General features: G+C 42.8%; 1 protein-coding gene across 2 annotated transcripts; it reads left to right on the top strand.

The window, feature by feature from the left end:
• Positions 1 to 3,754: 3,754 nt before the first annotated feature.
• On the top strand, positions 3,755 to 20,018 carry hic1 (hypermethylated in cancer 1). 2 transcript variants are annotated; one of them, XM_035622456.2, is made up of 2 exons: positions 3,755 to 3,985; positions 10,720 to 20,018. In XM_035622456.2, the coding sequence occupies exon 2, from the start codon at positions 10,737 to 10,739 to the stop codon at positions 12,945 to 12,947; it is 2,211 nt and encodes a 736-aa protein (XP_035478349.1). In that variant the 5' UTR covers positions 3,755 to 3,985; positions 10,720 to 10,736; the 3' UTR covers positions 12,948 to 20,018. The 2 variants fall into 2 exon arrangements, with proteins under 2 accessions (XP_035478349.1, XP_035478347.1); XM_035622454.2 differs by lacking the exon at positions 3,755 to 3,985 and adding an exon at positions 5,018 to 5,699.
• The last annotated feature ends 1,117 nt before the right edge of the window (positions 20,019 to 21,135 follow it).

Raw genomic sequence — 21,135 nt, 5'->3', positions numbered from 1 at the left:
TAAATGTTTTCTGTCTCCATTTGGGTGGCATATGAAAAGATTCAACCTGTTGTTCCAACTATTAGTTGAAAAGACAGGCTGAAAGTTTTGTAAATCTTTCTTGCTGAGTGTTCCATGAGAAGATCAATATCACTCTCACAAGGGAGGTATTGATCTACTTATTTTACTTTTGGACAGAGAAGAAAATACGTGCATTTCCTAAAATGTCAAACCATTAAAATAGCTAATGTTTTATTGATTTATATAGTTTTTGCAAGTTTTTTTTGTACTGTATGTTTCTTTTGTAAATTCCCGAGGCTATAGTTAATGGACGTGTACAGTGAAACTGGAAACAACCTCATATACCAACGTCAAGGCAGAAAGAGCAAAAAATATTTGGGGAGTGAAACATGGTATATTATGAGTGTTCGCAAAACCAGAGGCTGTTTTGCATTCGTATGTTTCCATTTGTGAAAATAAAAAAAATAAAAATGGATCTGGCTCTAATCGTGGCATGATAATTGTCCATCACCAGCAGATGGGTGAACTAGAATAGCGACCGAATGCACACAACAGCCCTGCTCATCCAAATGACATGCCTTGCACGCCTGTACTCTAAAGCTGTCGCGAAACCGCTCATTACGATGAATTAAGAGAGGCCTGTGTGTAAATGTTGAGCCTACCGTTCAATTTTTGGTGGTGAAGGGAATCTGAAGCCGAGAGGGGTGTGTGTCTGGTATGGTGGGGCGGTCACAGCAAGCATCTGGAGATATGTGTGGCCATGTCCACAGGAAAGAAAGCAAGAAAGGAAAGAAAGGAAAAAAAAGGCCTGATTGATGAGAATGAGAGAAAGAAGTGAGAGAGAGAAAGAGCAAAAGGCCTTGTGTAAGTAGTTGAGAAAAGTGTGAGACGTTACACTCAGACAGTCTGTTCCAACGTGTTAGGATTACCTTCGTTCTGTCCTGTCTATTGTCCAGTCCTGCTCTGTCTCTCTGCTGGCAGACAGAAACGAAGCAATAATAAGGTGATTGCAATATTCGTCACTCGAACCCTAAATTGAAACAAGGTGCTTGGGGCTTTAGAGACACGGTGACCCTGCAGCGTATATATCTGCTCGCAGATGTCTGAGAAACTTGGCCACAGTCATTCAGAATTTTCCCCCCTATCGCTGTCTTTCCATATCCGCCGCGCTTCTTGCAAGATATATATGTCACATATAGAACCTGCAGTGCTCACACTTGGAAGAATGGTGGGAAAGGTGTGTGATTTAGAGGGTGACAGTGAACTGTTGGGCGATTTAGATGTTCTGCCTGCCTTATCTCCAGCTCTGGTTCTTCACTGAGTGTTGGTCTTTGGGGAAGTAGCCTTGGCATGGGCTCCCAGATCTGAATTCGGGGCTCAGCTCCCACAGCTTTAATTGAATCATTGCTTACAACTGGCAATTTGGAGGCTTTTTTTCTTCAGTTCATTAAAAGTTCAGTGTTTCAGGTTTGCTGGGCTCCAGATTACGGTATGTTAAGTTGTGTTTTGACAGGCTGAAGTTTAAATGTCCAGCGCAGGCCTCTGGAGGCTGATTGATTAATGAGATAAAGTCTGTCTGGGAAGACAACAGCTGTACTCAGAGACACACAAAGAGGCAGAACATGTAGCAATATTAGTTTCATACTATCATACTGTTTAAAATAACTCTCAAACTTGCAAATGTAGGTTACATGCCACTATCAACTATATAAAAACGTCCACCTTATCTTTCCCTGCTGTGTGCATGAGTTCACTATCAAAACATCTGTTAATGAACGGTTATGATGCTTTTGTAAACTATTCCGACTCTTGGCCTTGTCCCTTACGTAATCAGAAAGTATCGTGACATAGTTTGTCCTGCAAAACTTGAATAGAAACTACTCAAAAGAGTGAAGACTAAAAGTATGTTGTTGCACTAAATCAATTTTTGTCTGTGTTATTATTGGCTGTGAGGCTATTGTAGGCACATAGTCACTGCCACTATAAAACCCAACAGATTTCATTGGCTTGTTGTTCTGTTATGAGCCAACACCTGTAACTGAACAAGTCTATGCAAACTTTAAGTCTACACATGTATAACCCCTCAGCTAAATGCAAACACAATGTACACATTAAATATTTTTCCATTTTCAAATATCCCTGGTTAACTCAAAAAGAGTACTAGCCAATACATTAATATATGTAGCCAATAGGAGCTAATGATCGCATATTGTTGCTTGGGACTGTTAGGGTTAAACAGTGCCACCAACCGTGGTTTTAGTGTTTTTTGAGGTGCAGTAATTAATGCAGAGAGAAACCAAGCCATGTAAAAGACATAACTTACCTGACAGGCAGCGTATTACACCACTAAGTGTTTCCCTTGGTGGAAAAAACTATTTTGGACCATGAATTGAAAGACGCTGTCACATCCTCGATAGAACATGTCCATTCTCTGCCACAGCTCGGCCTACATGTGTCTGCGAGGTTATCATCGGTTCATCAAGAGAACATGGAAGTGAGAGACAATACCTTCCTCCACACCACCAGGCTCTCGAATCACTTCACTTGAAACGGCAGCACCTTCAGCTTGGATCATTTCAAGAGGAAGAGAGCCGGCATGCTTCATGAGATTGTCATCTGCTGTTGTGATCAAAACAAACATGAATAGGCCCCCGTCGGGTAAGTGTTGGTCACATCGGCGTCTGTTAATGACCTCAGTGATGGTAAAATAATTAGTGTCATTTATTTCAGTCGGCGGCCTTTTAAAAGAATCTCTGGATGGACAAAGTTTAAGTAGGAGGATTGTCTGACATAATCCGTCCTGATCCAGTGGATTAAATAACGGTCAGAACTATTGTTGACGGTGAGTTTACGACGCCTGCTAATTACACAATACAGACAGAATAAAAATTAACTTTTTCAGAAATACTGAAGTATTTCAGTATTTCTCAGCATTTTTTTTTCCTGGAAATGCTTTCTCAATTACTTTGAATCATATCAATTGTAATGAACAAAAAAAAGTCATAAGTGGTGTCAAAGGCCATCATTACTTTTGCAAGGCTTATTTTCAGACAGCCTTTTTATGGCGCTTGCACACTGCTGGAGATTTTCAGTGGTTGAAAGTGCAGCAACTAAATATTTACTCTGCCCTTATCATAATTAACTTAAATATTTTATGCCGCTTTAAACATCCTCTCAGGAACATTTCTGGGGGAAATATTGTACTCTGTAATCCACGAGATTTATCCGAGAGGTTAAGTTAATTTGCAAATTTTACACATAAAACATTAAATCAACCTATGTAAGATTAAGCTACAGTGTTTTATAACAGCTACCCCTGACTCATTACAACATGAGATTACAGTTTACGTGCATCCATAATAACAAAAGAAATGAATATTATAACACCAGCAGGGGTAAAAGTGCCAAAAAGTACTTTCTGCTTTTACTGACATAAAAGATATTTTTTAAAAACTGAAGACGGAATACTTCTTCCCGAATTGCACATTGTATGTGAATATGAATTATGTTAATCACAAAAGGGTATCTTCAATTTGCAAAGAGTGGACCAACAACGTGGCTGTTCTGTATACCGTAAGGCACTGTGAGATGTTCCATATGTTGCTCTCAAATGAGAAGTCATAGCTTTGGCTGCACCGAATGTCTTCCCAAATCACTGCACCGCATGTCCAACTTGATGGGGCCAGTGGGACTTGTTGCCATTGGGTGTCGCTGTGCGCGTAAAGTCTCCGCCGGCAGGTTTTGGTCCGAGCGGACCACAAACAGTCAGGGAGTCTCGTCAACACGTGAGAAAGTCAGTGTATGGAAGAGGGCGAAGCGAGGGGCGAAGGAAGAGGACAGACGCAGGGTACCAAAGTCACGCCGACGAGTCGTACGGTCGCGGAGGAGTTTGGGGAGGATTTGGAGGAAACCGCGGAGCTCTCTGATGAGGGAATGCCGAAAAGGAGAGCATTCAAACGGCCAGAGCCCCAGACATGAGTCCGAGGTAAGGTTGTGATCCGGCGGAGAGGCAGGGATGGCATCGCTGCAGACGTGGGTCAGAAGGAGCAGCCCACAGTGGACTGAACTGCCACTTCAATATGCTTACTAGTGTGTTTTTAGTTTCTTTTTAGTTTGGAGCCGATGGTATAGCCTGTAGTGACTAACAATAAACATCTGGATCATATTGCCATAGCCGGCCTTAAGCTTATCGGACATACAGTAAGCTCGTCTATGTTAAACATGTTTTATTTTTTAAAGAACATTAGCCCTGACAACTGCTTATTTAAATCATCCAAACATATCCATTTTCAAAGACTTTGGCGGAAAGCAAACAAAAAAAGCTTCCAATTTATTAAAGCCGTATAAAACAATTAATATAATAATTAATATTCTTTTATATGACAACTGAATAGTTGTACAGCAGAAAGTGGAACATTAAATGACAATAATTCATTTTAATCAGATCACAGTGTCCATGGCGGGCTCTATATGTTATGGCTTATTACCTATCATAAGAATATTTCGAAATCAATCGTGCTGTGTGGGGACAGAAATTGTAAAAAAAAAAAAAAAAAAAGTTTCTTAACTGGCAGGCACATTATTCACACAACCAGAAAAGACTCTTATGTCCCTGTTGCCAATTTTCAGAGGACAATCCGTAATCCTGTCAATGTCCAGGTGATGGTGTTTTACCTGAGAGAGACAGAGAGAGATGTTTGAAGATGTTTTAAGGGGTTTATCAAACTTCCTTTGAGTTTCCACTTTGCTTATTAGGACTCTTTAAGTGAAGCCAGGGGGGCCTCCCCCCATTTCTCATTTCTGAAGGTGAAAGAGACCTTCATCTGACCGTTTTTATTGATTATACTTCATTTAGAAAGCACACACAATCCCACAGAACAACACTAGTTATGAATGTGTTCATTGGTGCTAATACCTTTAGTTCTGATTGAATTAATTGAGTCAATTTTGGGCTCACTGGCACAAATAAAAAATATACATTTGGTGGTGTTGGGGGGGGGGGGGGGGGGCTAATTCCTTGAAGGTCTTTTACATGAAAAGTTTCAACAGCTCTTGAAGTAACCAAGTCATTACCATCACCAAGCTCCTCTCTCAACCTGAGGTGCACGACCTGATCACAGACAAGGAGCACATATATACGGATATATACAATAGCTGTCTGTCTCTTTAAGACTGTGTCGAGAAGTTCAAGTCAGGGTCACTCGAAGTTCTTGCCCTCGATTTTACCTTTAAGTTTTATTATAGACTGACATCACACGGGGCGCTAAAACACTTAAGGCGCATAGAGGCTCCATTATCATCCCGGTGCGCGTTATTGCCCCGACTCAAAAATAGCTAAGGAAATTACAAGAAAAAAAAAGAAAAAAAAAAGAAAACCACGGGAGGAAACTGATGCTGGTCTGAGCACGTATTTTTTTTCCTTTAATAGGAGGGGATGAGAAAGAGGAGGAGAGGAGGGGCAGAAGACGGGGAGAGAAAGGAAAGTGGGTGGGAGGACGGACCTTAAGGAGCGACAAGAAATTCATATCAATTAATAATCATTAAAAAAAAAAGAGCTGGCAGACGCGCTCGGAAAACTGGCATGGTTTTGTTGGAGGCTGGCAGTTCAAAGCTGAAACGTCAGATATGACTCCTGGAGGCTGCTGAGATGATCATTAAGGGAGACTTAGATCGGATGGCAGAAGACATCGGGCATGCAGGTAAGAGCTGCTGCGCACAGGCACCGGGACGAGCGGAGGGGCAAGCATGGCATTTAGGGGGTTATTCCTTTAGAGCTGCAGTGTATATGTCGCCAGGAAGGAAACCAAGTTGTTATTGAATAGTAGGCTCATTTTAAATCATACAGTCTTTTTTTAAATTATTATTCCCGTCTAATTATGATATGGACAAGAAGTACTTCGCCGTTTCGTCTTTACGCGTTAAACATCCAGGCTCCCCCCCTCCCTCCCCTCAAATAATTAATTTTACGAGTCAGTTATTTTCTTAAATCCTCCAGGGCCAGTCTCTTATTTCTCATCTAGATTCAATCTCTTTTCAAAAATCAGCGCCAAAGATAACGCTTTTGGAGCTCACAACCAGACATGTCTGTTTAGTGCTACACGTGCATGTTCAAAAAAATTAAATAATAATAATCTGACCGCCGAGTTAAAATTTTCTCATAAGTTAACTCAGTTTAAACATCGAAGGGGACATCGACTTATTTTAAACGCGTATTTAATAATGCTGTAATATGTTGTGTTTTTTTTGAAAAGGAAGTTACAGCAAAATCATAAAGTCCCAGTTTCGATATTATAAAATAGGCCCATCGACACACATTATTGGATCTCATTATTTACATTTTTTTGGGGGGGGCTTAAATGGGTGGATTTTTAGATGGTACATTTGTGGTTTCCTTCATAAAATGTCACACGGCTGCACGAGAGAGCTGCTCGCGAGTGAGTGGGTGAGTGAGTGAGTGAGTGAGTGAGTGAGTGCTGCTGACAGCTCTCACGACGCACAGAGCCGGGATGAGAAACATCTGTCTGATAACACGCGGAGCGTCGGCGGAGGAGATTTATAGGAGATGCGGGTCCGGAGAGGTAGAGGATGAGGCGCTGCGGCTGCTCTCTGTGTCCACACCGGGCGTGTGTGTGTGTGTGTGTGTGTGTGTGTGTGTGGGGCCGAGAGAGACCAGAGGCAGAGGAGCGCGCGGCGACACCAGGTCAGCGCACTCCTGCGCTGCTTTGCTCTGGTTCGCAGAAACGCGCAGTGAAGTGCGCAGGTATTAGACAGTGACGTGGGAAAACCCGTCCACGGAGTCCGAATGTAGCTCCTCCACACCACGGGCCGTGTTAATACACATGCAGCAGAACAATTCAAATGAAATCATGCAAGTTTGTCACTCGTCAACGCTTATAGAAATAATCAATGAAGTCAGGCGGATAAAACCAATTCAAATGGATTCAAAGCTGCACGACACCAAATGTCAAATAGAACCCGACAGCTTGCGCTGCTCTGATCGCTGTGATATCATATAAGTGTGTTTTTTTTACCGAGGTTGACAAGAGTTTCTCAACTCTGACAATTGCATCAAAAATGCATGTGGATTTTGGATTTTTCACTAGACGCGCGATTACAGCAATCAAACAGGAAACTGACGCTGACTCTCCCCGACGTGCGCTGATCTGAACCCCAAACTCTTCTCACTCACTTATTCGTGTGTGCAACCGCTCGATCCGCGCTCCGGGCTGCGCAGAGAGCTGCACAGGCTGTGTCATGCATGTGAAACCCTCTCCAGCTCGTGTTGGACTCACACGAAAAATTACAACGACAATAACCCCAAAAAACAATTCGTCGGGTTGAAGGAATATAAAACTGCAGTAAGATATCTTCTTGCAAGGTCACACATACTGCATTAAACCCCTCCATAAATCGAACATTAGACTATGTGAACATGGTCAAATGGGCTCTAAAATAAACATGGCGACATGGGAAGCAAACTGAAATGAAAGAAAATATCATGTGAAGACGATGTTTTGAGCAGATGTCTGGAGTGTTTATGTGAGCGAGGCTGAAGGTAGGAGGCTGGAAGTTCAGTCTCCCGCTTATTCACCCCAACCCACTGAAGTGACAAAACAGGCAGAACACAGGGACAATTAGAATGCAAATAATGCAAATAACTAAAGGCCATTGCTGTAAACCATCATTTATGTGTCCTCAGCTTGTTTTTGACGGGTCATTAGAAATAAGGCTGTCAGATAAAAGCAGGCCTGCATCGCCGGCCTTCTCTCAGGCGACTGTGACTGTATGTGCAACTGAGAAATGTGATTTAATTCAGCCCGTTTAACAGAACAAACCAACAACCCAAGCCGAGGTGCACTTTTTGTGTGTTTACCAGAATATTATTCGTAGCAGGCTTGATTTGAGCCGTGTCCTCTGGCCTAATATCACCGTAATCACTGGCTTCCTAACAGGACGCAGTGAGCTTATACACATGCCCGCGAGATCAAGATTTTAAAAACATGTTTTCCTGCGGTGTTTCACTTTTTTTTCCTTTGTCACCAGACAGTGATGTCAGCTGATTTAAAAGGCGAGTTCTAGGCTCTCTTTCGCAAAGAATCATTCTGATCACAGTGAGAGAGACGAGATTCTAGCTGTGTTGATGGGGAGACCCACAGCCACCTTGTCAGTTGTTACCAAGAGACCTCACCAAAAACAATTGGTAATATGTGCAGCAGGTTCACGGAAATGTTGCTTTTAGCATGACATTTGTTTTTCTTTTATAGGAAAAATTAAGAAAATTTGAAAATTGATATATTGAATGTATAGATTAGAATGTATCATGCACACGGGTATGAAGAAGGTTGAATTGTCTGTTACGCTGTGTGAGACACGCGAACGGCGCAGTCTAATTCGGTGCTGTGGAGCGCATACAGACAAGAATGTACACTGATGGTGTGTGTGACTACACAACGTGTCACCGTGTGCCGCGCAGTAACCAGCAACATTGAGCCGAACACCCCTCAATAGAGATTCTGCAGAATTTCAGCCAGTTATGGAAATTTCCTGGCCCATTCCTCACATCACACTCGTTTCTGAGCATGTTTGATCCGACCGACGTTGAACTTTGCAGTAAAGAATGGCTGTGGGGTAATCGAAGCCAAACAGAAACCAGAAGTGGAAACACTTTAGATGACAACAGGGGACATGACGGAGTGTGAGCCCAGCGTAAACAGGCCATACCTGCCTTTTTAGTCATGTCGTGTCTTTTTCTTATTTTATTTTTAATTTTTTTAGATATTTATGATGAGTAATAAAATGCACATCAGTCATATGTGAAGATATGACTGATGTGCATTTTTGAAATAAGTGAATTCTTGTTATAATTAGAACATTTAAGTACAGTGATGACTGTTCACCACATGATCACTAGTCGGATGTCACACTTACAGTAAATTTTCACTCTTCACTTCAGCTGTGCCAAATGTCTGACGCTGAACATACATTTAAAAAAGAGCGACCCTGAGTTTTGGCAATACGCAGCTTTAGCAGAAAAATAGATACATTTTGTCAGGATTCTGCGTAATTATGACGAAGAAAAGAATTCTGCACTGATTTGATGGAAGACGGCTGAACTTACTGGGGCTCATATTGGTGGATCAAAGAATTAACACGATGCGCCTCATGAAGTTATTACAGCACAGATCTGTTTACAGAGAAGATTCTTGCTCTAACGTCATTTAAACAAAACAAAAAAGAAGCTTTAAGTACAATCGGAGCATTTCAGTGTACCAAATAGGAGGGGGCAGAAAACAAGTCTAAATCATTATAAGTCATGCCAGGATTGTTATTATCCTGTTGAGAATGGAGACTGTCTCAAGGCACGTCTTATCCCAATGCCAGGGACAGGATGGCAACTCCTAACACAAACATATAACACCCTAATCTAAGGCATTCCTGCCGAGGCCTCCAGACCTCTCAGGTCAGCCATCTGTGAGACACGACTTTGGTCAGGCATAATATAATGCGCAATATTAAAAGATTTATCAGTCACAAAATTCTTTGACAAATTGCTTATTTGTTTCACGTATTCTTTTTCTTTTTTTTGCACTTCCCCATTCGAGTGCTGTGCGCGCACACTTGGGGCGAAATAAACAAGAAGTGAATGAGCTGGTGTCAGGAAGACTGTGATCAGACAGATGACATGATATTTATTTAGTTGCTTGTTTCCCATCAGTGAGAGAAACCCCTTAGGGACAGTTTAAGATGTTTAATCTCTTAAGTAAACTATCCTCAGATGCCACTGATTGAACATTACATTGTGTTTCATGCACGCAGATGATATCGTTTATTTAAAGCTTGATGGAACAATTAGTGTTGATATTTAAGTGTGTGTGGGTGTGTGTCTGTGTGCGCATTAGATCCCTGGAGCTCATCTCAACGTAAAGCACTGAATCATCCAAGGTTGATTTACATCCTGTGTGCTCAGTGTTCCTCATATGACTGGACAGAGCAGGGAGCTGAGAGACCTGTCTTTTTTTGGATGTGTCCTTCCCTCACAGGTTTATACCTGATGTTCATCATATTTCATATTTAATCATACTTCTGGCATACTTTGACCAGGAAGTCAGAAGTTACAAAATATATATCTGCAGTTCTCTGACGTTACCTCTCTCTCCCCGCCCCCCTCTCTCTCCTTTTGCTCGCTGTAGAGGAAGTGAATGCATAGACTTGAATTTCTGATAATGACAAAACCATTGCAAACCCTTCACCTTTAGCAAAAGTTCACTTTTACTGAGTGGCCTTGACGTGCACTTCCCACACATAAGTTTTGCTCTCGGCACACGTTCCATCGAGTTTAATCTATGAATTAAACATGATTATAAAAATATCTAAGGCATTAATTACAAATTAATCAAATAAAAAAATACAATAATGTTTTTATTAATTAATCCACTGGTATGTACCATCAGAAACATATCCTCATGCAAAGGCTATTTTTTATTATGATCTCTATGTCTATCTGTATGACTCCTGCAGATTTTTTAAATGACTACAACTTGTTGTTTGCAATCAGACCTTTTGACACTCAAACCCCTCAAATTTATCTTCGAACACAGTCTGGGTTTAAATATTTTTTTTTTAATGAACCAGTAATAGTAACTGTTGAGCATTGATTTTGTTTTTGTGGCTTGAAATGCTGAGTGCAGCATGACGTTTTACAGATATCTCTTGTTACAGGTGGCGGACTGAAGACGATGCTGGATGCCATGGAAGTTCCAAGTCATGCTAGGGATCTCCTCCTGCAGCTCAACAGCCAGCGCACCAAGGGCTTCCTGTGTGATGTCATCATTGTGGTGCAGAATGCCCTTTTCAGAGCTCACAAGAACATTCTGGCTGCCAGCAGTCTCTACTTGAAATCGTTGGTGGTCCATGACAATCTCATCAACCTTGACCACGAGATGGTGAGTCCAGGGGTCTTCAGGGTCATTCTGGACTACATCTACACTGGCCGCCTCGCTGAGGGAGACCCCGCTTCTCCCACTGAACCCAATCTAGGGGCTGTCTTGGCAGCAGCTAGCTACCTTCAGCTGCTTGACTTGGTGGCTTTGTGCAAAAAGAAGCTGAAAAGACATGGCAAGTACCCTCCCCGCCTAGGCCCTGCATTTCTGCCGTATCCAAAGATGGGACCCAATAGTATGGGGTTAGGGAGTGGTGGCAGGTATAGGGTTTCTACTCCTGTCATTCAGCCCTGCCCTCCAGGAGGAATTTTGAATAGCCATGCACCCCGGGCAACACCACCAGATGAATTAGTTCCCCATCGATTGGCCATCCATGCTGGGGAGTTGTATGCTCCCACCTCCACCCAGGGCTCTCAGGTGTTCCCTTCCCTGCAGTCAGTTCTGCCTGCCCAACTTGGGCGTTCAACCCACTCGGAGAGGAACTGCTCCCCCAACTATGGCCTTGATCTCTCTAAGAAAAGCCCAAACTCCCTGTCTCAGCACACATCCTCTCACTCCCATCTGGCAAACACTCACAATGACGAGGAGCGAGACGAGACTCTGAGCAGCCGCACTAGCCCCATGCAGGGGATGAATGGCAGGGCCTTCCCTTCTGAAAAAATGGAGTCCACTGACCAGAGAAGCTCCCTCACTCCTCCACCATTCCACCACCTCAACCAGTCTCTTGGGCCGCAACTTCCCCACCTGCACCGCTCAGGCTCCCAGGGCACAGATCGCTACCCATGCCCCCCCAGCCCGGACACTCCCACGGAAGGTGGTGAGGCAGGTAGAGAAATGGGCAACATCTACCGCTGGGTGAAACATGAGCCACTGTCGTATACAGCTGAAGATGAAGATGAAGATGAGGATGAGGACGAGGGGGGTGAAAATGGAGACCAGCATCACAACCACCACAAGGTTGGGGAGGAGAGTGAAGGAGCAGACGACAAGAGCGGGTCAGGCACCGAGGAGACAGGCAGCAGTGAAGGCCGCCCCTCCCCTCCTGGACCAATGGGAAGGTTCCACATGCCATATGAGCCAGAGAGCTTCGGGGACAACCTGTATGTCTGCATTCCCTGTGACAAAGGCTTCCCGAGCTCAGAGCAGCTCAATGCACACGTGGAGACACACACAGAGGAGGAGCTGTACGGCAACTCTGGTGGGGAGATGGGAAACAGCAATAACAGCAGCAGCAAAAACACGAGCAGTAATACGAATGGCTATGGGAGCATGAATAGCAGCAACAGCCTGAACAGTCTGTCCCATCTAGAGTCCAAGTCGAGACAGGGGCTGAGTTCAGGGGGGATCGGGGAGATGATCCGGCCCTACCGCTGTTCCAGCTGTGAGAAGTCCTACAAAGATCCAGCCACTCTGAGGCAGCATGAGAAGACCCACTGGCTGACACGGCCGTACCCTTGCAGCATCTGTGGCAAGAAGTTCACGCAGCGTGGTACTATGACGCGCCACATGCGCAGCCACCTGGGCCTTAAACCTTTTGCCTGCGACTCCTGTGGCATGCGCTTCACCCGCCAATATCGCCTCACTGAGCACATGCGCATCCACTCTGGGGAAAAGCCCTATGAATGTCAGGTGTGTGGCGGAAAGTTTGCCCAGCAGCGCAACCTCATCAGCCACATGAAGATGCATAGCAGTGGAGGGAGTGCGGGTGGCCTGACTGCAGATCTGAAACTGAAGCTGGACTTTGCAGAGGGCATCTATCCTCTGAGTAAATACACAGCAGAGCACCTCGGGCTGAAGCAGGAGAAGATCAACGAACTGCACCTCCAAGCCCAGCAGCAACTGGTAGCTGACGGAAAGGTCATGGAGAGCCTCTACCCACTGTCCAAACTGGCCGCGGAGCACCTGGGCCTCACCCACGACAAGATGGATGTCCTGGGCCAACCCCTGCCCCCCCCTCCACAGGCCCTGTCAGACGGCCACACCATTGAGCGCTACTCACCCAGCTAAGACATGTGACCTGTATAAATGGCAGTCACCAATAGGTCTGTGTGCACACACAACTCGCAGTATTCCAAAGCCATTCACCTCAACTCAATATCCTCCTCTGCACCTCAGACTCAGGCCAAAAGAAATTGGTCAGCTAATGCACACCAAGACGTTTAGACTGTAAGTGCCTTTCTATGCATCTAATGTATCTTAAAGTGCTCCTTCATAAAGGAAGTCTGTGCTATTCCACGACCAAGGACACTCACTCAGAGAAGTACAGTATTTATGTACAGCGTATGCAAAGAAACATTTCTTTTTTTTATTTCAGCCATTGAGCCAAAGTGACAAATTGAAAACCAAAATGAAAATTGTTTTATTTATTTTTGTATCATGGTGAAATCCAAAGAGAAACTGTTGCAAGGAAATATTGCAATCAGACCCTAAACCTGTGTATTAATAATTATCACCTGTGTACAAGAAAGGAAAAAGCACATAAGGACATGATTCAGGGTTTGTGTCCAGACCTGAGCGGAACTTTTATCAAATGAATAAACCAGCTCTTCTGGACTTTAAAGTAATTGGAGGATATATTTCTTTTTCTTATTTTTTTTTCTCTTTTCTATTTTTTTGGGGTACTGGACAATTTATGTATCTGACCTTCCAGCTTCTCCCCGCCATGTTCCCGCTTCCCAAATCGCAAGGAAATAACTCAACAATGAGAGCGATTGCTTCAGCATTTCGGTAAAGTCTCCTCTGCTTTTACTTTCTCCACATTTTTTAAGTAACCCACTCCCCCACATATTTGTGTGGATAAAGGCACATACTATGTGACAGCAGTCGTAGCTTAACCAGCCTTACACCCCCCTTTAACTCAAACTTCCTGTGCATCTTGACTTCAGCTTTCAATTGTTATTGAGATGCAGCAAGCACAGCCCTGTGATCTCATAACTGGGACATGATTGCACATACCCAACTGATGACACACTAATCCCTGCTCATGATGAGTGTAGTTTCAGACGAAGCATTGGGTGTTGCCTCTGGCATTGAGTAATATTTACAGTTACAGATGCAACTGAGGCAGGCAGCAGAGGCAAGGACCAGATCACGAGTTAATGACACCGAAATCTGTCAAGAGCAATTACTCCATTCACAGCAGTCTGATGATTAATGGCGGAGCGGCAGTAGTCGAATGCTGCGTTTGGACGCCGCTCTGATCCACTGTCCGACCTCTCACTTGACCTCCCTCCCCTGTAGTCTTTTGTGTCTGGGAGCCCTGCTACTGTTGACAGACCAAAGTGAATACTGCTCGAAGCCCTTTGCCTTAAAAGTGCTCCACACACCACACGCACACTTGCTCCCCCTCCACACACACACACACACACACACACACACACACACACACACACACACACACACACACACACACACACACACACACACACACACACACACACACACACACACACACACACACACACGCACATGCACACACATGCACACACACGCGTGGAGCTGCTAAACTGTCAGTCATATGAAAGTAAGAAGGGGTTTGTGTGTCTTCCCTGGAAGCCACCGGGGGAACAGCACACCCCAGCTGCTGTGGCTCAGTAATCCCTGTGAAATCTCACTTTCTCCTGGACAATTTGACACTGCTCGCCAGCATGATGTCCCATTTCATGCCTGCCATCTTACCCCTCTGATCCGCTTATCGACATCACATCCCGGCTTAGCAAGTGTCTACCCCCCGGCCTCGCCTCCTCTCCCCGCTAGTATCAAATGTGGAAACAAAGAATGACACGTTTCTGTGTTGGCTGACCAGCAGTTCCTCCAGCTTGACAAACAAAAGAGCACTTAAAGGTTGTGGGTTGAAGGCACATTCTTGTCTTTGAATGTTTATTCCAAAGAACACGCTGCCCTTTTCTGTTTTTTATTTTTCCACTCTAACTGGTCCTTGATTCAGATTAGACATGTCTGACCACTAAAGTGCCAATGCCAACCTCAGTGGGTGAATGTGAAGACTAAAGCCATAAATACACTGTGATAGACGTAGTGAATCCTAAAGGCTTAAGAAAAAAAAAACATAGACAATGTGCCTGACTTTTGGGGATTGTTTTAAATGTTACAATAATTTAAGGGCTTATTTTCTGTAGCATATGACCATATCAAACATGTTGTTTCCTGTCAATGACTTTTTCTTTACTTCATTTTGATTTGAACTGAAAGCAGCGCATGTGAAACTGGTGCTTACCTCAGGACTGATCCCAGCATGGGGAATGCTAAGCTTTAGTAAACTCCGAAATAAAATAAAATATCATCACACATACACCGACACTCATGCACACTTTTTTAACTTTTCTTTTCTTGTTAACAGGGCAGTGGTTCTGTGTTAAACCTGTGGTTATTTCTGTGTTTATACATTTCTTGTTATAGTTTTATGGTGGAGAGATAACATGTGATATTAACATTTTTTGTTTTTGTTTTTTTTACTATGCGGTATAAATGTTCTATTGTGCGTCGTCCTCAAAGAGGCTTGTGTCGGTCTGACCAATTCCATTGTTATTACACAAGGCAGAGTCGTTTTGACAGTATCTTTACTGGCTGTTTGTGAATTTCTGAACCACATTTTAGTGAGCATGATGGCTTTGATTTTTTATTTCAACCACACATAAAGTCTAGGTGATGAGTGCAGTGTTTTAAAGTGTCTGTTTGCCCACAAGACACGATGTAGTTCCCTAAACAGACAAGCAGTGGCTTTTCTGGGCAAGTATGAACAGAAACAACCCTTGTAGTGTTTGACCTCTTGTCTCCAGAGGTCAGTGAACTTTTATGAGAGTCAGGCTGAGGTCGTACATGCACACAAGCGCACAGGAAGCCCGCTTGTTCTCCTTGATGCGTCAAGTTTTGGGACTCTTGTTGTTAAGCTCTGTAACCCCCAGAAAGAGGAAAGAATAACGTAAGTCAAACATTATTAACAGTAGGAACTCAGTCCACAAACATGTGCATACGTGTTAGAAATTCAGGAGCAGGCGGATGTCAGCCGTGGGAATTTCAGTCTTCTCACTCCCTCTCATTCACTCGTTTAAATGAAAATCTGTCTCCTCCTTTCCCTGCCTTACACCCTTAAAATAACATTAATGGTTTCCACTGTCACTCCTGCACAGATTGTGCAGGAGGGAAGAGCAAGATAATGCCTGAGCATTTCTGTAGGATGTGCAACTCTTTGCAACTTGTTTGATTTTGTTAGACGTGTGACAGACGGAGGGCAGAGGTTGTGTATCTATAGACAGGGGAAGCATTTTCTTGTCTCTTTGTGTGTTCCCTATGCTATTTAAGCATATAAGGCGCTGCTAATGCATGTCCTGGGAATAGGGCTGGTGTGAAGGAGAAGAGCCGAGGAGCAGGAAGTGAACTTTTGGCTGGTGCGTTGTGTGGAGCAGGATGTGCCGTGTGTTTCTGCTCAGAGGCAGATAGAGAGACGGAGGATGGGGAGGGAGAGGAGCAGGGCGAGCGCAGCAGGGTGGGCCATTGTCTCAGTATATGAAAGCCTGTTCGTACTTCTAAAACTCTCCATTCACAAAACAAGTAGACTGTATCTTCTCTTTTCCTTCCCCTCTCTGCTCTCTGGGAATAAAAACTCTGCTCAGTATCACGATGATACGACATTGTGGCTTTTCAAGGGCTGCACAGCGAGAAGGCCATTCTGACGTTTTGTTACAATTTGAGGATGTTGTGGAGTAATTTTCCTGGCATCCTTCTGGTCACAGGAATTCATTACAGTATTTTCCCCAATAACATCTTTAAAAATTTGACGCAGGGCTGATCAATATGAAGGGCATATAAAATGTTTTTTAAATCGTAATAAAAAATAAAATCTGGCAGTATTTATTTTTGCTCTGTGGTTAATTTAGTTGGTAAAATTAGAAGAGTCTTGTTTTAATTTAATGGTGTAGCCACTCGCCCCATGGGGTTTTTTATTCCATATGCCCTTGTTAAAGTTATTTATACCACATGTCAACTCAGAAAACCCCTCGTTGCCACCACAGTGGTTTAGAGGAATATGTTTTGAAAGTAATAAAGTTAGCCATTTAAATTAGTTACATTAATGATTAAAATAATGTAAATTAATGAATATAAATATATGTGACTGCAGTAAGACACAACCACAAACTATGAGGATTTAGTTAAATTATTTTTTCCAACGTAATGGTAATCATCCCCGCCTCTGAGCTTTTGTAACACCAGAAATATAGAATTTTAAAAAGGGTGTGGATGAGTCCAATGTTGACCAAAAAAATATAAAATTGTAACTATGCCTTCAAGTTTTCTACCAGCGGCAGAAGGCCAAGGTCACTTGTGTGACTCTGACATGCTGAATAGTCCTGATCATATTTATTGTGTTTCACACTGTGCCAAAAGGACTGACGCACTAAGCAGACTTCGTAGATGCTCAAAACAAAACTCAGAGATCATTTCCACAAGATGCATTGTGGAGTTAAGCTCCTGATCAACTTTGCCTCGCTGTGAAAGTCATCATCCGCGTGGTTAATCATTAGAGTGAAGCGCAGACACGCCACTATTGTCCAATGCAGTATTTCTTTTTATGAGGACTCATGTTTGAATGTGAGCCATAGAGCCAAATAATATCAATAATCGAGCCACATTTTGGCTGTGAAACCATAAACTTAAAGTTTGGTCAGCATTAGTTCAGTATTCAACGCATTCAGTAATTTTGCAATTGTTTGTATGAGTCAATGAGGTGAAAGTGTGTGAGTAGTAGTGCACCTGTCCATCTACACGTCTGAACGCCTTTCCCACAGTGTAGCAGGGTGAAGTACAAGGGAGAGATTTGACACTTTCGAGAGTCTTTATTGCAAGCAGCTGCTTTAGATTTATTTCCCCGAACTGCACTTTTCTGGAAAAATCATTGTATTGTGATTTTTTATTACTGTTATGATCCCCTAGAAGTCCCACAATTGCCGTTCCTCTGGCACATTGCTTCCTTTGCTTCCCTCCTCTTCCTCCCTCCAGTGCGGAGCTTGGCCACACTCGTTCACCACCCTCGTTACCTCAAAGCGCAGCTTTCCTCCTCACCTCTCTCTGTCCCCGTTCTCCTCTTACACTCGACTCAAACCACTGACCCACAGCGCCCGCTGCCTCCCCCCTCTCCCGTGATCCACTTACTTCCAGCTGTTTTTCATGCTGAAGAAGACAGTTGTCTAAATGTTTACGTGAAGAGCTACTTTCTTTTTCTTTAAGCCCTGATCAATTTCCAAAATGAACTTTGTGGCATGTGTTGAAATACAGCAAATAATGGGCCAAATATAAAAGTCTGACATCGTTTTTGTATTCTGATCCTCAAGCCAAGAAAGGGCTTACATAGGGGAGATTAAAGACAGCATATCGCTGTAGAGGAAATGCAGAATAATGTGAGGGGAAATGTTCCGGGGAAAATATGCTCAGAAAGATGCCAGTAAAGTAAACATGTATGAAATTGCACAATTGAGCTGGGCCTCGGCTGCGCCAGCCAAGTCATGCGCTGAGATGGAGGCAACAAGTAAGGGAGAAGGGTTCAGACGAGAGGAAAAGAATCAGAAACAGAGAGAAAAATTTTCACTACTTACAGTAAATAACAAAGGACAACTGGTTGCATTGTGTGTCTCTTCACCTCTTTTTTTCAATCTTCTTTTGTTCCCCTTTTTAGGAAATTATGTTGAAAGGAAATCAACATTTTTTTTTCCCCTTTTCATTGTTAATTTCTGCTGGACATTGCCAAGGTTTTTTAATGTTCATGTCAGCATGCCCCCTGACATGTCATCCTCTTTCCAGACCTAACAATTATCACCCAATCAGCACATGACCCACAGTAGGTTCTTTGTAGTAGAATAAGTTCTGGCTGGCCCTGTCCTCCTCCTCCTGCATCTATTCAGCCTGGATCTCCGCGTCTTTCCCTATTTTGAACACGTACGAGACAGACTAAGTGGACTGTGGCTTGAATCTCTTTGTTTACAGTGAAGAGCGTCCGCTCCAGAAATTTAAACTCAAAGAAAAACAAAGAGCAAGGACAAAGAAGACCAAAAAAAAGTTGTCAGGGAGAAGATTTGATTGTACATTATATCTGTAAGCTATACCACACACACACACACACACACACACACACACACACACACACACACACACACACACACACACACACACACACACACACACACACACACACACACACACACACACACACACACACACACACACACACACACACACACACACACACACACACACACACACACACAGCTGGATGGCAGACTCCTGCTTCAGATTAGGTCAGATTTAATTAGGCTGCCCTGCTACGTTTGGACTGTCGCTTCTTGTAGAAAAACCCATTATTAAAGAAAGAGCGATTCCAATGACGGCTTCCACCCAAAACAACCTGCGCCAAAATGTTACAGAGCCTCAGGGTCCTCACACACCAAGGACACACATACAAAAGCATCTACTCTGGTTTTGGGAGTGTGTAGAAATAATAGATTATGATCTAATAAAGATCACTGTGACGTTTTGAAGTGGTTTCACTCGACTGATTGTGGTTCAAGAAAGTTCAGCAGTAACACAGAACGCCACGCAGACAGTGGTGGCTACAGATGGATGAAAACATTTATTTTTTCATAGTGGAAATGTGATTTTTCAGTGGAAGACAGGATGTTATTTCAACAGGCACGAGGCAGGTGTGTGTGAAATGTCCAGTGTTTCGTTTTGTGGTTTAACAAGGATTTATACCATAAAAACAATTAAAAGCAATACATTAAACCAAACAGTATTTTCTTTTTTTTTTCTTTTTCTGCCTTTCATGTCAATATTGATTTTACATTGCTTTAGTGAAATGAATGTATTTATTGCATGTCTACATGTTTTATAGTTAATTTTTGTGTAAATTTAAATTGTGGGTTTTTATGATAATTTCACTTAATTATGGTGTCTTGATAAAATCATGTTGATAAGGCTTTTATTTTTTTAAAAGCCAATGTGAAAAATGTCGTGTTTTGTGTTTGTTACTATACTCAAAATCAACTTGGCAATAAAGTGAATTGCATAAAGGCTTCATGATTAAACGTGTCAAATCATTTGGATTTGTTATGTTTTTTGCATGTCCAAGTTTAATTTAAGTAATCATAATATTGATACATCCAGGTAAATTTAGAATATGCAAAAAATCACTTGAAACTACTTTTTAAAATATGATTGAAATGATAAAAATTTAGATTTTTTGGGGTTATAATTCATTTAGACTAGTTTATTACCTCTTTAAAACGCTTCCATACATGAACATACAGCAACAATTTTTTTTGATTTATTGTGCATGAGATGGGTTTCATATGAAAAGAAAAATATTAGACAAAAGGCCACGATCAGGACCATTTCACAGCAATGATGACCACAAAAATGAGCTCAACTCGGTTCATTTTCCGACAATACGTTTGCCTTCAAGTCTATATTCCCCCATATGGAGACATGTGAGTGCCTCATTTAAGACAGAGAATTTCAAATGAATCTCATACATCACACACAGTCCACATGCAACAATGAACAGATCCATTACTCTGTCAGCAGGAGCAAAACCAGCCAGGCAGGCACACACGCTCACATCCTTTTCCACTGTGTGAAAATCACCTTATTATCACCAGCACATAAGAAATCATAGTGCCTTCCAGATGTTTGATATGAATCAAGCAGCGTGCCACAAATTACGTCTTGACATTAAGCAAATTAGCATTTCTTCTCACAGGTGCTGCAAATCATCAACATTCATGAACTCGAGGTTTTTCCTCCATTCACCAGGTGTGAGTGAGACACAACGTCCGCTCGATGCTGTTCGAACAGTCGGGGAAAACAAAAAGGGACAGCGTTACACTCACCACGTCTCACTTCATTGTTTTCCTGGAGCTGGAACACAGGCACAGTTTCCTGTCAGTTTCGGGAAAATTACAGTTAACTACAAAGTGGGTGTAATTTAAATTTAAAAGTATTGTCTGTAATATCAGAAGTTTGACAAAAAAATTATCTTGACTCAAAGTCCACTTACTACTAGCTTCCAGAACTTTCAAACAAGTAAGCATTTCTAATGTCAGCGTTTAACCCTTCATGATCCTTATGGGTTTGGAGAACATTGAACATTGGGGTACAACATTCAGATGATCAGACAGGTTTGAAATAA

The sequence above is a fragment of the Scophthalmus maximus genome, chromosome 11 (genome assembly GCF_022379125.1).
Source record: "Scophthalmus maximus strain ysfricsl-2021 chromosome 11, ASM2237912v1, whole genome shotgun sequence".
Classification (NCBI taxonomy): Eukaryota; Metazoa; Chordata; class Actinopteri; order Pleuronectiformes; family Scophthalmidae; genus Scophthalmus; species Scophthalmus maximus.
This window is presented reverse-complemented; position numbering and strand designations above follow the sequence as displayed.

Excerpts from the sequence above, each read along its gene's own strand:
- hic1 (XM_035622454.2), top strand. The coding sequence starts at position 5,648 with ATGATCATTAAGGGAGACTTAGATCGGATGGCAGAAGACATCGGGCAT. Across the intron at positions 5,700-10,719 it reads AGAAGACATCGGGCATGCAG|GTGGCGGACTGAAGACGATG; the intron begins GTAAGAGCTGCT and ends CTCTTGTTACAG.